Consider the following 16,101-nt stretch of genomic DNA (forward strand, 5'->3'; position numbering starts at 1 on the left):
CATGAAGAGTTACTGCTGATAATCTGATCTAGAGTGTAGCTTTTTCTCTTGGCTCCCTACCATGCTGCTGAAGAAAACAGTTAACTAATACATCCAGAAAAGCTCTGCTAGTGTGTGTCATCAGTCCACAAGTTCCAGTTAATATATGGAAAGTTAATTTCTCCCAGTATAAGCTGTTTTGTTAAATTTAAGTGGCCAGCTGTGAATTGGTGCAATTTAATTCTGGGAATTTTTTTTTTTTTTTTACCATTCATCAGCCATTTTCAATCCACTGCAGGATGAAGGCCTCTCCAGAAACTTTCCAGTTCCTTCTGTTTTGTGCAATGGCCATCCATTTACTACCCACAAACTCATGAATTTCATTTGTCTATCTCCATTGTTGTCTTACAGGTTTTCTCTTAGCTCTTCTTGGGTACCATTCTGTTATTTTCTTACTCCATCTGTCATCATGTCTTCAAGCTATGTGTCCTGCCCAAGACCATTTTAGTTCTTTAGTTTTGATAAGAATGTCCTTTACTGGATTTGCTGCATAATCCCTATGTTTCTCTTCTTATCTAACAGTCTAATTCCCAATATAAAACGTTCCATTCTTCACTGTGTTCTCATCTTCTCTTCCACTCTTTTGGTGAGTGCCGAAGTTTCACTTCCATGTAATAGTGGGGAGTATACATTGGTTCATTATTTTATATTTCAGACAAATTGGGATATTGCTCCTCAGTATGTGACTATATTTCCTGAATGCTATCCATCCAAAATTTATTCTTCTCTTGACTTCCATCCATTTATCATTATTACAGCTAATGACTTGTCCCAGATAAGTATATGACTCCACCTTTTCAATTACTGCTCCTTCAATCATTATATCCCTTTCTGTGGCATACTTGTTCATCATTACTTTTGTTTTAGCCATATTCATCATTAGTCCAAAATCCTTACTAACTCTGCATAACTGATTAAGATTTTCCTCTAATTCTTTGGGATTGTGGCTTATGACCACAATGTCATCTGCAAATTGTAAATGGTTTAGGTACTCTCCATTCACATTGACCAGTCTAATCTTCTGAAAGCTTCCTCAAGGGCAGCAGTAAACAACTTCAGCGATATTGTGTCTCCTTGTCGAACATCTTTTTCAATTTTAAATTTATTACTGTCTTTGTCTAGTCTGATAAAGGAGGTAGCATTCTCATATATTTTCTTCAAAATCATAATATATGGGGTATCTATGCCTTGTCTTTCCAGTGCCCGAAACATTGCCTTATGCTGTATGGAGTCAAATGCCTTTTCATAATCCACAAATGCCAGGCATAATGGTGTTTTATATTCATTTGCTTTCTCCATTAGCTGTGACATTACGTGAAGGTGATCCATAGTTGAGAATCCTGTCCTAAAGCCAGCTTGCTCTTTCGGTTGATTCTCATCAAGTATTCTTTCTAATCTGTTAGTAATGATCCTTGTGAACAACTTGTAGATATGGGATAACAAGCTAATTGGTCTATAATTTCCAATTTCTGATTTATCTCCTTTCTTATGCAGCAAACTATGATTGCATTATTCCACTGCTTAGGTGTCACACATTTTCTAATGCATTTTGTGAAGAGTCTTGCCAATTTTTGTGTCATGTCTCTTCCTCCCAATTTTAACAACTCTACAGTAACTTCATCTTCCCCCAGAGCTTTCTGATTCTTCATTTCCTTCAACGCATGTTCTACTTCATCAAGAAGGATATCAGGTATATTGTATGTGTTACTAATTTGCGATCCATCTTCTTCACTGCTGGCATCATTCCCTCGCTCCTTGTATAACTCTTTATAGTAGTCTTCTGCTATTTGAATTATGCCTTCTCTGCTATTCATAAGTACACGATAGCTATTCTTCAGTTTTCAGTATCATTTGTCTTTCTGTATTACTGCTCATGACTGCTGGTTTAAATCCTTTGTTTTCCCTTAATGCTTGTTCTACTTTTCTTGTGCTAAATCTTCTTATGTCCTCTCTAAGTCTCTTTCTAATGGCTTTGCATAACTCAGTATACTCAATTTTCTCCCTGTCAGTGTTTTTCTTGCTCTTCATTTGTCGTCTTCAGGTCATCATGACAAGTGTTTCTTGACTGATTTTTTTCTTCTTTGGATTTCTTTTTACCTATAGATTTCTTGGGCTTTATAACTTTCAGAAAGTTGTAATATTCCTCGTCGATATCTTGGTCCTGAGCAGTCTGCAGAAGCTCAAACGTATTCTTAAGTTCCAGTACATACTGCTTTTTCTCCTCTTCTGTTATCTCAAAGACCTTTGTATTATTTATTTGAGTCAGTGTTTTCCTTTCTTTTCTTACATCTATATCAAGTGTGCATCTTACCATTCTGTGATCACTTCCAACATTTACCTTGTTCAGGACAGTAACATCATTTACAATATACCTTCTGTTAGTGAGGATGAAGTTGATTTCATTAGTTGTTAATCCATTTGGGCTCTTCCATGTCCACTTTCTGTTCACCCTTTTCTTGAAAAAAGTGTTCATTACTGACAATCTTCTAGATTCTGCAAATTCCACAAGTCTTTCACCTCTTTCATTTCTTTCACCAATTCCAAAATTTCCTATAGTTCCCCTTTCTGTGCTGTTTTGTCTCTTTCCAACCTTAGCATTGACCAGGTGCATAAATCATTATAGCCTTTAGCTTATACCACTTAGAAATCCTGAGTAGTAGTCTTGACACCCTTGGTGATGTACTTTTGAATTCCAAAATGTTGTTTTTTATATCTTTATGGACCAGAAAGTCAACTCCATCTTCACTCCTTTCACTGTTTCCATTGGTGTACAGCAGATTTCCACTTGATAAACTTATAAGTGATTAATTTCTTCTTCTTCTTTCAGCCAAACCGATGATATTCCAATTTACAATTTCTAATTCCTTTTCCAGCTCTATTATCCTGTCTTCACCAATGAGCGATCTTACGTTGTAACAGGCCAAGTTCAGTTTCCGTGCATGGCAGCCTGATCGTACCCAGAGATCCTTAGTACCCTCTGCTTCCACTCTGATCCTCTCACTGCCATAAGAGGGGGGGGAGTGAAAGCTGCTGATAACTGAGGGCCATTTGTTTTGTTGTGCTGTCATGTGCTAGAGGGTTTGGTCTTTTCCTCTTCACGCTGACCAGGCGTCTTGAAGAGAACCACTCTACACATTCGTTGCCACCTAAGTGACGGAACAGGGCTTACCATCGAGAAGGTTTGCATGAGTGGATTTTAGGGAGGTAGGCCAAACGGACATCTCCTAAATCTTCTGAAATAGAAAGATATTGGATGATTCATCAGTGTTTTAGACTGAGTGTAGTATTAGTAATGGGGCTTAGAGGGGAACAGAATGCCTGTTCCCCTCTAAGCCCCATTACTAATACTAAAGTATTACCATTTTACCATTACTAATACTAAACCCAGTTCTGTGAAACAAGATCAAGGTCAAGATGTGTTTGTTTTAATTGCAGTCTCCAGGGTTCCCCCTATATACTGCTGTAGCATCTGAAAAGGCAAAAAACCAAGGCTGGCAAGTGTGTGTGTGTGTATGTAGGTGTGTAAGTATGTATGGTGTTGTGTTGAGTGCCAGTACCTGGCAATTTTGCAGCCAGGGGGCGCAGCCAGGGGGCAGGGGACATCTGGTCCCCTGCCCCCTGACTCCCAACCTTGGCCACAAGGTTGGGAGTCAGGCCAGGGACAACTTCATTACCAGAGACACTTACTGGGGCTATCAGGCAAGCCTGGGAGCCCCAAGGTGTTTAGGGAAAGGAAGTGGAGATATAAGAATGAGAAGTATGGGGATCGGAAGGAAAGGGAAGGGAAAGTTGGATAGAAGATAAGGAGAAGAAGAATAGACATTCCCTGAAATAGAAGAGAAAAGTTTATAATAGCAAAAAGAAATAGTGTATAGTGAACTATATTCCATTACATTTAAACTCTAATCTAAAAATACTTAGACATATTTGAACAGAGCTGCAAAGCAAGCAACAAAACAGTATAAATGAAAATTATATACAAGCCTAAAATTATATACAAGTCTACAGCCTGTAGACAGGAAGTGACATTAATAGCCATATGTCTTCAAAACAAAAATATTCACAATAAATGTCAACAGCAAGAAAACAAGTCTTGTGAAACAGAAAAGTTTATGTAAATGTAAACAGCAAGAAAACAAGTCTTGTGAAACAGAAAAGTTTATGTAAATGTAAACAGCAATTGGATGAATCAAGACAATATTGATAAAGAAATGAAGGATACATTTATTTCCTAGGCTGATCTTTTCTTTTGATCTCTTCTTCTGATGTGTTTTTTTTTTTTTTTTTTTTTGAGAATACCATTATTAATGTAATGAATATCTTGATATCTTGAAAATGCTCAAACAATTTTTAATAATGTTTTATTTAATTAATTTATTTATTAATTTTTTTTTTTTTTTTTTTTAGTTTCAGTGACAGTTGTGATATTGATCACTTGAATTACATTTGTACCAACTGTTTACCTGGCTATGAGGGACGACATTGTGAAAGGTAAGTAGTTAAAATATTCTTTCTTAACAGAGCCCCATCAAAATATTTCCTTAATCATGACTTTAAAAGAGTCATTTTCTTTGTGGATTTATTTATTTTAAGAGATAATTACCGATTAATACACATTGCACCATATTTTTAACATTATCATGTTCTTGATCTTCTGCTAGTCCCTTGATCAATCACTTGCACTACCTTTCTGGATGATTAGATTGTTCAGAAAAGAAAGGAAAAGGAGATGACATTATAAGAAATTGATTGACTCCTGTTTGGTGAATCAGAGGAACCCAGTAACTGCACGAATTTGAACCACCCAGTGAATATTAAAAAGAGTGTCATCAAAACACTAAAGTGAGAACCAATAAGAGTTTGCAATCTGAAAAAATTAAATGATTAACTTAAACACATCTCCATAACTCTTGCTGATAGTGAATTTCTGTGAGGCACTGTCAACAAAATGATATGCAAATACATGGGGGGGATTACATGAAAGCTATTTCGCAGAAAAAAAAAAAAGCAGTCACAATACTGTACATAAAAAGAATAGGGAAGAAACTTATGATTATTTTTAACTGATATGAACTGGATGTGGTATTAAACCAGTAAATACAGTGGGCCAAATATTATGTTATGTGATCTCCCTCAAGTAGGAGAAGACATGTTTTATGTGGAAAAAAACAAGTGTGGCTGTGGGAAAATGTATATTGCAAGACAGGGAGATTTTTTGAAACTAGAATTTCCAAACATTGTAAACATGAGAAAAAGGAAATGCTAGAAAATTGGAGTTAGCAGAACATTCATACAAATGTTCCATGCTTTTAATATAAAAAATCTCAAAGTAATTGGGGAAAGGTATTTTATCAAAAGAAAAGTTAAAGAAGCTATGTATATAAAAACATTTAAAGGTAAAATGATAAATAGAAATATGGGGATGGATACAGATGCATTATAAATGCATCTGTATCCATCCCCATATATATATAATTTATATTCTATTTGACAACAGAATATAAATTTATAAAAATAAAAATGTGTTTTTTTTTTTTTTTAATTAGTGATTAAAACCCATGTATATAAATACAAGTGTATGTGGCACCTCTGTAGCCAGGTGGGAAGGAGCAGTAGTGCGTAGCACACGCTTCTTGATTAGACTGGGGTTCGAGCCCATCACCACCAAATACGGAGGATGTGGAAAGGTCAGGGAATGACCACCGCATATTCCCGGAGCAATATGGCCTTAGTTGCTAATGCTCCTAAAAACCAAATAACAACAACAACAACAACAAGTGTATGTTTAGAGAATAGGGTGAGGTTACTTGGTTCTTCTGATTGACTAATCAAGAGTCAATAACAGGAACTTTCTCTTATGTCAAAGAAGAGTAGTATATGTGATCAAAGAATACTAGAAGTTCTGGCTGCAGTGTAATGTAATGCTGTTTAAAAAAGGTGGAGAACAGTTGTCCAGATGGGAGTGGTCTAGTCACAGGCAGAGCACAGACCAGATATCACATTTGGATGGTATCTAGATATCTTGAGGCAGAAAAGTCTTCCAAAGAATTGTATGACATTGACCAAGGTCACAGTTCCAGTAGATGGTTGATATTTGGCTTCCATTGACACTCTTCCAGAGTGGAATATCTTTCACCACAAACGTTACTGTTTAGCATTAGCTTTAGCAAAGGCACATGATGCAAGAAAGCAAGCTTATATAACATTAGCCAAAAAAAAAAAAAAAAAAAAGGCCCTTATTTCACCCATTCACTGGCTCCAAATGTTTGTAAAGTTCTGCCTTGAATCTATTTAAGCTATCAACTTCTACAATGACAGATGAAAGTTTGTTCCAGCAATCACCCACCCGCTGGCTAAAGGAAAACTTCCTCACATCTATCCTACAACCGTCTTTCCTCAATTTGAATTTATGCCCTCTCCGGCGATTATTCTGAGCAAGAGGAAGAATCCCATCAGCATTGAGCATGCTCAAACCATTCAAGGCTTATACACCTCAATCAGATCACCTCGCAGGTGCCTAGTCTCCAGACACTGTAATTTGCAAAACTTAAGCCTTTCTTCGTAAGAGCAACCCTTTGTTCCATTCACTAATCTTGTTGCCCTTCTCTGTACTCGTTCCAACAGCTCTACATCCTTCTTAAAATGAGGCCTCCAGACCTGTATACAGTACTCAAGGTGTGGTCTGACCATTGCCTTATACAAGATGATAATCACCTTCTTATCCCTACTAGAAAAATTCCTGTATATCATTGACAAGACACCATGAGCTACTCTTGCAGACTATCTGCACTGTCCAGAAAACTTGATGTCTGCCTGCACAATTACCCCCAGGTCCTTTTCATTCTCTACCACTGTCAGTGTGGTACCACAGAGTTGATACGTTAACTCTGGGATTACTGCTTCTCATATGTAGTACTTTACATTTGTCAATGTTAAACTTCATTTGCCACCTCTCAGCCCATCTGCTCAACTTTTCTAGATCCTGTTGTAGCAGTGTACTGTCATTAGTGTCATTAACAATCCTGCCAACCTTTGTATCATCTGCAAACTTGGACGTCAAGCCTGATATACCTTCATCGATATCATTGATAAATACATAAAACAACAATGAGCCCTGCACTGAACCCTAAGGGACTCCACTAATAACATTAGTAAACATAGCAGTGTCCATTTATTACCACTTTCTGCCATCTCCCACTCAACTATCCCTTTATCCATTGGAGCAACTCGATCTTAATGCCATACTACTCCAATTTGTAAAGCAGTCTTCCATGTACAACGGTATCAAAAGCTTTCTGGAAATCGAAGTATATGATATCAAAATTATTTTTTGCATCCAGTTCCTTTGTGACTACATCATTATGAGCATTTTAGCACCAACCACACTCATCTAGTTTGCTTCAGTTATTTATGCACCTCCAAGTAATACAGTGTCAGTATACTTTATGATTTGGAAGAATAATTAGTTCTACAAAATGAAAATATTAAGCAGCGGTTTTACAAAAAGGGTTCTATACCATGTACAGATGGCATTCAGGTCCAATTATCCAGAGGCGCCTCCGTAGCCAGGTGGGAAGGAGCAGCAGTGCACAGCACACGCTTCTTGATTAGACCGGGGTTCAAGCCCGTCACCACCAAATACGGAGGATGCGGAAAGGTCAAGGGAATGACCACCGCATATTCCCGGAGCAATATGGCCTTAGTTGCTAATGCTCCTAAAAACCAAACAACAATAACAACAACCAATTATCCAGGGAATGTCTGCACTGGGAGTAAATTGCTCCATTATGACAACTCTTGAGGTCCTTGAGGCTGTCACAGACATTCTCTCAGATATGCCAGACAAGCTGTTCTTGCTACCTGTGAGTCTAAATCGCTGATCGAACTGATATTCGGGTGACACTCAAGTCAAAGTGGACCCAATTTCGGCGAAGTCCGGACGGTCTATGACAGCCAAATCCTCTGCTTGCACCTTCACGATGGTGGGACTGTTAGTAATCCTGGGTATAACCTCCATGCACAAGTACATGGTGGGTGACCACCCAGGTGTGAACCAACGTAAGCAGGGGTCGAGGTGTGGCGCCCACACCACATGGAGGAATGCCGCCCCTCTATGTTACCAGGCAGTACTAGGTGGTAGATGACTCTCATCAACCGGTGAAAAACCACCACTTTGCTTATTGGAGGCTTGAAGTGGTGGAACCCATGTTTAGTCTCTAGAGCTAAGTTCCGGCCAACCCTTCCCTATCTCTTCCATCATGCAGTATGATTGATGATTTTTGAGGTTATGATGAATGTCGTGGCGAGATCCAATATTCCTTACATTTCGAGGGTACAGCTCTAAAACGGTGTTCGCAGGCCGGCCGCTAGTTAGTACACCGGACTGAACCTATTGGTAACTCTCTAGGAAGCTTCCGGATCAGCTAGTGTATAATCTTGCTACCTCTACTCTGCCAGATAGTGACTGGAGGGAGTCCGAGTAGTGTGTATGCGGGGAGCATTGTCGAGGCCACGTTATGTCAAGGATCTGGGTATATTCTTACCACATGTACGCCATATCCAAAAATTTCATTACATCATACAGCATGTCCCACCCACTTTTTCTTACTATTGAATACACCATGAATTGTCAAAATAATAGAGCAAGCTTATCTGCGAAAAGATCTAAACCTCCCAAGGACTTCCTAATTCATTTCACAAATATACGTGGTCTCAATTCTAATCTCAACGATGTCCATTTCCACTTGCAGTCTTCCAAACCCCATGTACTTTTTCTGACTGAATCTCAGTTATCAGTTGATTCAACTACTGCTCATCTCAGATGTCCAAATTATTTGCTGTATGATTCCTTTCGCCTCAAAGGTGGTACTTGTGCATATGCCCGTTCTGATATTCCCTGTCAGAGACTTTGCAATTTGGAATCTCCTCTCTTTGATCTTCTCTGGCTTAAAATCTCTCTGCCTCATTGTGTAAAATTCATCTGTTGTCTCTACCGTTCTCCCAACTCCACTAATCACTTGGAGCTCTTTGACTTCCTCTCTTTGCAACTTGACTTTCTCCAGTCCAACTTTCCTAACAGTGAGGTAATTTTCCTTGGTGATTTTAACGTTCACAACTCCAGCTGGCTTCCGTTTTCTAGTCACACCGACCCAGCAGGTCGAGATGCTGAGGCTTTTGCAATTACTAACGACCTAGCACAGATTGTTCATTTACCTACAAGAATACCGGACAGTCCTAATCATACAGCCAATACGCTTGATCTTTTTCTCACAAACAACCCTTCTAAGTACAAGGTTGAAGTGAGAGGTCCTTTAGGCACTTCAGATCACAACTTGGTGATTGCCTCTTCTCCAATGGAACCTTTATCTCATGGCTATTCCCAACCTCGTATTGTTTGGCATTACAAGAATGCAAAATGGGATGACCTGCGAGACTTCTTTTCTTCTTTTCCTTGGTCTGATTACTGTTTCCAAACTTCTGATGTCAACGTTTGCTCAGATCGTGTCAGTGAAATTATTCTTGCAGGAATGGAATCCTTTATCCCACACTCCACTTTAAAATCTCGTCCTTTATCTAAACCTTGGTTTTCCAATAAATGTGCTAAGGCTGTCCAAGAGAAGAACGTTGCATATCGTAATTGGCTTGTTTCTAATTCTTCAGTTTCATTTTCTGCCTACACCAAAGCTCGCAACAATTGTAAAGCAGTTATTAATCAATCCAAACTAGAGTTTGAACAGGCTAAGAGTAGAAAACTTGCTTCTTGCCCTAATGGCAGCCGAGCATTCTGTTCTCTTTTGCCAAAGCTATTGGCCGCAACTTTTGCTCATCTCTGCTCCCACCTCTGTCCAAACCAGATGGTTCAGTTGTCACTTCAGCCAAGGATAAAGCTGACCTGCTAGCATCCCATTTTTCTTTGAGCTCATGTATTAATGATCTTGGTAAAACACCTTCCACCATTCCTAACATGCTCCATTCAATGCCTCCTGTGCTCTTCCGTCAAAAGGATATCAGAAGGATTTTGATGAATCTTGATGCTAAGAAAGCTCCAGGTCCTGATGGTATTTCTCCACTTGTTCTCAAAACCTGTGCTCCTGAACTTACTCCTATTCTTTGCCGCCTTTTTTCACTTTCTTATTCCAAAGGTGTTTTTCCTTCTGCTTGGAAATTTGCTCATATCCAGCCAGTTCCTAAAAAGGGTGTCAAATCCCTCCCATCCAATTATCGTCCCATTGCAATTACTTCTACTCTTTCTAAAGTAATGGAGAAATCAATTAACCGCCAACTCTTAAACTACCTAGAAACCTTCCGTCTGATCAACGATCGCCAGTATGGATTCCGTCAGTGTCGATCCACTGGTGATATTCTGGCTTATGTTACCCATTTATGGACTAATTCAATGGAAAGGTTCGGTGAAACACAAGTAGTTGCTCTTGACATCTCAAAGGCTTTTGATCGTGTTTGGCATAAAGGTCTTCTAAACAAGCTTCCATCTTATGGTTTGCCAACTGTTTTTAGTAATTGGTTATCCAGTTTTCTCTCTGATCGCTCACTGAGGGTGATGGTAGATGGCTCTCTGTCTTCTAACTTCTCTACTAATGCCGGTGTCCCCCAAGGTTCAGTTCTTTCCCCCACTCTTTTCCTCTTGTATATCAATGACCTTCTTCCATTGACTGGAAATCCTATCCATAGTTTTGCCGATGATAGCACATTGCATTCAACTTTCCATTTTGAGAAACCTTGTCCAGCTCAATCAGCTTCAAGTTTTCGAAAATCTGCTGCCAATTCCTTAAATGCCGATCTTCAGGTAATTGTCCAGTGGGGCAAAGACAATTAGTTGATTTCAACCCTTCTAAAACTCAATCTTGTCTTATATCTCGCAAAAAGGATTCTTCTGCTCCTATGCTTATCTTTAGTGACACTCCAATTTCTAGGCAAAATGATATATCTCTTTTGGGGGTTACCCTGACTTCTAATCTCTCTTGGCACAAGCACATTACAAATATTGCTTCCTCTGCATCTAAAAAACTTGGTTTCCTCTTTCGCTCTCGGCGTTACTTTTCTTCCAAACAGCTGCTCACTCTGTATAAATCGCAAATCTGCCCTGCCATGGAATATTGTTCCCACATCTGGGGTGGTGCCCCCAAAACCTCTCTCAGGCTTCTTGATTCCATTCAGAAGAGGGCAGTTAGGTTAATTAATGATTCATGTCTAACAGAGTCTCTCCACTCGCTGTCTCATAGACGCACTGTTTCTGCTGCATGCCTCTTCTACAGATACTTCCATGGGCACTGTTCTTCTGAATTGGCTTCTATAATTCCCGCTCTCTCTTTCAAAACAGTCCGAACACGTGCCGCCACCAGCCAACATCCATTTACTGTCCAACTTCAAGCCCACAGAACCAACTTTTCATCTTCCTCATTTATTCATTCAACTGCCGTTTTCTGGAACAACCTTCCTTCATACGTATTTCCTGAAAATTACAATCTACAGAAGTTCAAGTCCAATATCAACAAATATCTTCTTTCGTCTTCTCAACCTCCAACCCAAGCACGGTACTAAGTACTATAGGTTATAATACCTCTCGTGTTTGGGGTTCTCATAAAAAAAAAAAAAAAAAAAAAAAACTGAAATGAGCATACACCTGTTCATATTTCCTGATCCTCCCCATCACTTTCCATACTCTTCAGATCTGCATCCATCTTATATCTTTTTTTTTTTTTTCAGAGATTAAAATTAAAATTTAAAAAGAAGACTTAATAACAATTTAGGGGTCCAACAAGAATGAAAGAAGCACTTCAAAAGATAACAAATAGGGATTCCATCTAGCATTGGTAGAATTGTTGGACAATTTGTGATACCCTATAAGGGAGCTACTTCAGAAGGAATGATATAGAATAGCCAATAAATTTAACTTTTTTAAAATTTTTTCATTGAAATGCAGAAACTTTTGATAGTATCTTTAGCATTAGCATTAGTAGTGAAAAATGATGCGAGAAAGCAAACTTATATAGTGTTAGCAAAAAAAAAAACAAAAAAAAAAAAAACACTTCCCATCTCACCTATCCATTTCCTCCAACAGTTTGTCTAGTCCTTCCTTGAATTAAAAAAAAAAAAAAACTTTGTTTATACTCTGGCACAACCACTATGTCAGTGGAGTTTACAATAAATCATCGACACAAATTTTAATTATATTTAGCAGTCACAGGCTTGAACCTTGGTCCACTCAAAGAGTATGTGTTACTGCACTTGTGTCCCTGACCACTCGGCTAAGTCAGACCTATTTAAGCTATCAACTTCCACAACAACAGAAGAAGTTTGTTCCAGAAATCAACCACCCACTGGCTAAAGGCAAACTTCCTCACATCCCTTCTGCATTCATCCTTCCTCAGTTTGAATTTATGTCCCCCCCCCGTGCGTAGTCTGTGCAAGAGGAAGAATCATATCACCATTGAGCGTGCTCAACTCATTCAAAGCCTTAAACACCTCATTGGAATTACTTTGCAGGTGTCTAGTCTCCAGACGTTGCAACTTGCAGAACTGAAGCCTTTCTTGGTATGAGCACGCTTTTGTTCCCCTTACCAATCTTGTTGTCCTTCTCTGTACTCATTCCAGCAACTCTACATCCATCCTAAAATGAGGCCTCCAGACCTGAATGCAGTACTCAAGATGTGGCCTGACCACTGTCTTATGTAATGGGATAATTATCTCCCTATCCCTACTACTAAAACTCCTTTATATCATTGACAAAACTCCATGAGCTGTCCTGGCAGTCTCTCCTCTCTGCATTGCTCAGAGAACTTCATATCTGACTGCACAGTTATTCCAGGTCTTTTTCATTTTCCACTACTATGAGTGGAAAATGAAATTTTCCACTCATAGTAGTGGAAAATTTTTCAATGTTAAACTTCAATTGCCATTTCTCAGCTCATCTGCTCAACTTTTTTAGATCCTGTGGCAGTAGCATACTGTCATTAACCACCCTGCCAACCATTGTATCATCTGCAAACTTGGACATTAAACTTGATACGTCTTCATCATTATCATTGATAAATATAGAAAACAACAATGGGTCCGACATTGAACCCTGGGGAACTCCACCAATAGCATTAATCCATGAATCTTGTATGGCAGTCTACTACATGGTATGCTGTATGTACACCTGTAGTCTGCTGCTTAGTGACCCTATATTCATGGTTTGCAATAAAATGAATACCCTGCAGGCTGAAGTTTAATTGAATATTTTGCATACCTTTTTCTGGAAGAGAATAGAAAATGGTCAAGTAATTATTTTATGCTTATCACACTTGAAATTTCCTACAAATATAAAATTTCCTTATTTTCTTTATACTTATAGATGTTCTGTTGGATACTATGGAAACCCATTAATTGATAGTAACCAATGTAAACAGTGTGACTGCAATCCATATGGTTCCTTGGACAGAACTTGTGACAGAATGACTGGTCAATGCAAGTGTAAGATGGGTATCATTGGTCGCACTTGTACTCAGTGTCGTCCTCGTTACATTTTGACAGAAGTAGGATGCAAATGTGAGTAATTTTTAGACCAATCATTTATATTGTTATTAATGTTAGTATTAGTAGCAGTGATGCAAGGAAGCAAGCTTGTATAACCTCAGTCAAAAAAAAAAAAAAAAAAAAAAACTAACCATCTCATTTAGTGGCATATATAGGATTTTTTTTGAAAGATTTTAGAGGAATTTAAAGGTTTGGAGTTTTTAGCTTTATCTAAATAATTTGAAGCTTTTCACTACCTTTTTTTTTTTTTTTAAACTAATCCAGATTAAGCATAGGACTGAATTAATTAGAAGAAAAATGTATTTAATGCATTTTGTTAAAATTTATTGACATTAATAATATATGTGTATGTATTTTATCTGCTTTTAATATTTTAAAAATATTAAAAGTAGAAAAATAAAGCAAATATTGTTATTATATATTCATTCTCCAGTCACGACATTATGACCAATAGTGACTGATAAACATTATGAATTTAATTCTGAAATAATTGATAATTAATTCTACGATAATTGAAAGCATCTAGGTTCTTTTTGTAGGACCTAGAAAATAATTTATCTTTTTTCATTACTATCACCGTAAGTGGCCTTAGTCCTACGCAACTAATTAATGGTAGTAAGCTCATGACAATGAGGCACTATATAACTCAGTGATAATCACATCTTGGCATAGGCTTTAACCAAAAGATGGTGTAACACTGGGGACAAGCCATCATACTACTGGTTCAAGCTGTTTCCACCTCCACCAAATCAGTTGATATTAGCTTATGCTAAGATGTGATTATCACTGGCTTGTTATATTGTGGTATAGGACTAAGGCCACTTAGTTGATAATATTGAAACAAGGCCAATTATTTTCTGAGTATTAAATAGTTTTAAAACTATATATAAAGTTAAATAGTTTTAAACTATATATAGATCCTCACTGGTCTCTCATCAGATTTACTTATTTATTTCTAACGCAATATAACTTATGCCTTATAAAATATTTGATTTTTATCTTCATTACGTCATATGGCAACACATAGAATTGTTCCAGAAATTTGCTAATTGAGATTATCTGCTATCTCATAGGAAATTAGTATGTCTTTAAACAGGCTATCATTGCATTGTTTCATAGAAAGAGGGGGGGGGGAAAAAAAAAAAGCAAGACTGCATTTCAATAATAATGTTTGTTTAAAAGTAGTATACCTTAGGGTGAATTGTAGAGTTTATTAAGAAATTACCACAATTTAAATTACTGTTATACATGATAGTTACCTTTATCAGCATTATGTTCCAGAACTTGAATCTGGACTGTGACCAGTTCCTTGGTCACATGGGACCCCTCTTAGTGGTCAGGATGTCCAGGTAAATAAGTGAAGGGAGATATCATGATGCAGTCACAACTCAGGATACACAGAGTTTGTCTTGTTGTAAATACTGAGACAATTGTGCTTAATTATGTCACTCAAAAGTCTGCTGGCCACGAAATATATAAAGGAGAAGATAATCCTCAAATTACTGTTTATTCATATTTGTATTTTAGTAGATAACAAAAATATATATGACTTTGTTTCTCTTTAATTTTCAGCATGTGATGATGACTGCATTGGTCCATTATTAGATGATGTGGAATATCTTAATGATATGGTAGCTAAAACTAATCTAAGCAATTTTGTACCTGCTCCTTGGATTCCTCTTCTTGCATTAGATAATGAAACCTTAATTCTTAAGGTAATTTTTTTTTATATATACAGCAGATATTTAGAGTATTTTATTTTCATATTTTATTATTATATATATTTTTTGAAAAAATAGTGCTATATTCATTTAATATTTTAACTATTCTCATCCTTTATATTTCCTATCCTTAATCCTATATATTTTTAATATCTAAATAAAAATGCAGCTCATTATTAATATTCAAATTTCTTTTATCCCAGAGGATATGAATAATATTTTGAATTTGATGTTTACAATCCAAGTAAATAAAGATATAATGTGATCTGTAATTTTAAAATTTTTGTGTGGATAAATTTATTTATAATATCAGGAATAATTAGTTTTATTAGTTTTATTAGTTATTATTATATATTTTTTTATTATAGGAAAAGATTGATACCTATACCACAACTTTAGAGCATGGTAATGAAGTTTTGAATAATTTTGCTTCATATTTCAACTTGGAAACTTTAGCTGATATCCTCTATTTAAAAGTAAGTATCTGCATGTTATTTTGTTATATCCAGATCCTGATGGTATTTCCCCACTTGTTCTCAAAACCTGTGCTCCTGAACTTACTCCTGTTCTTTGCAGCCTTTTTTCACTTTCTTATTCCAAAGGTGTTTTTCCTTCTTGGAAATTTGCTTCCTAAAAAGGGTGACAAATCCCTCCCATCCAATTATCGTCCCATTGCAATTACTTCTACTCTTTCTAAAGTAATGGAGAAATCAATTAACTGCCAACTCTTAAACTACCTAGAAACCTTCCGTCTGATCAATGATCACCAGTATGGATTCCGTCAGTGTCGATCCACTGGTCATAT

At 37.2% G+C, this 16,101-nt stretch overlaps 1 protein-coding gene across 6 annotated transcripts in view; it reads left to right on the forward strand.

Annotated features, from left to right (window-relative positions):
- The window catches only part of LOC150087516 (laminin subunit alpha lam-3-like), a 746,420-nt gene that overhangs the window by 467,056 nt on the left and 263,263 nt on the right, over nt 1-16,101 (forward strand). For all 6 annotated transcript variants that reach the window (XM_090371226.1, XM_090371225.1, XM_090371229.1 and 3 more), the window contains 4 exons: nt 4,447-4,530; nt 13,394-13,587; nt 15,148-15,290; nt 15,665-15,772. In XM_090371226.1, the coding sequence (XP_090227352.1) occupies nt 4,447-4,530; nt 13,394-13,587; nt 15,148-15,290; nt 15,665-15,772 (529 nt within the window). The remainder of the gene's footprint in view (nt 1-4,446; nt 4,531-13,393; nt 13,588-15,147; nt 15,291-15,664; nt 15,773-16,101) is intronic.

The sequence above is a fragment of the Mastigoproctus giganteus genome, chromosome 4 (genome assembly GCF_048544385.1).
Source record: "Mastigoproctus giganteus isolate SK-2022 chromosome 4, ASM4854438v1, whole genome shotgun sequence".
NCBI lineage: Eukaryota > Metazoa > Arthropoda > Arachnida > Uropygi > Thelyphonidae > Mastigoproctus > Mastigoproctus giganteus.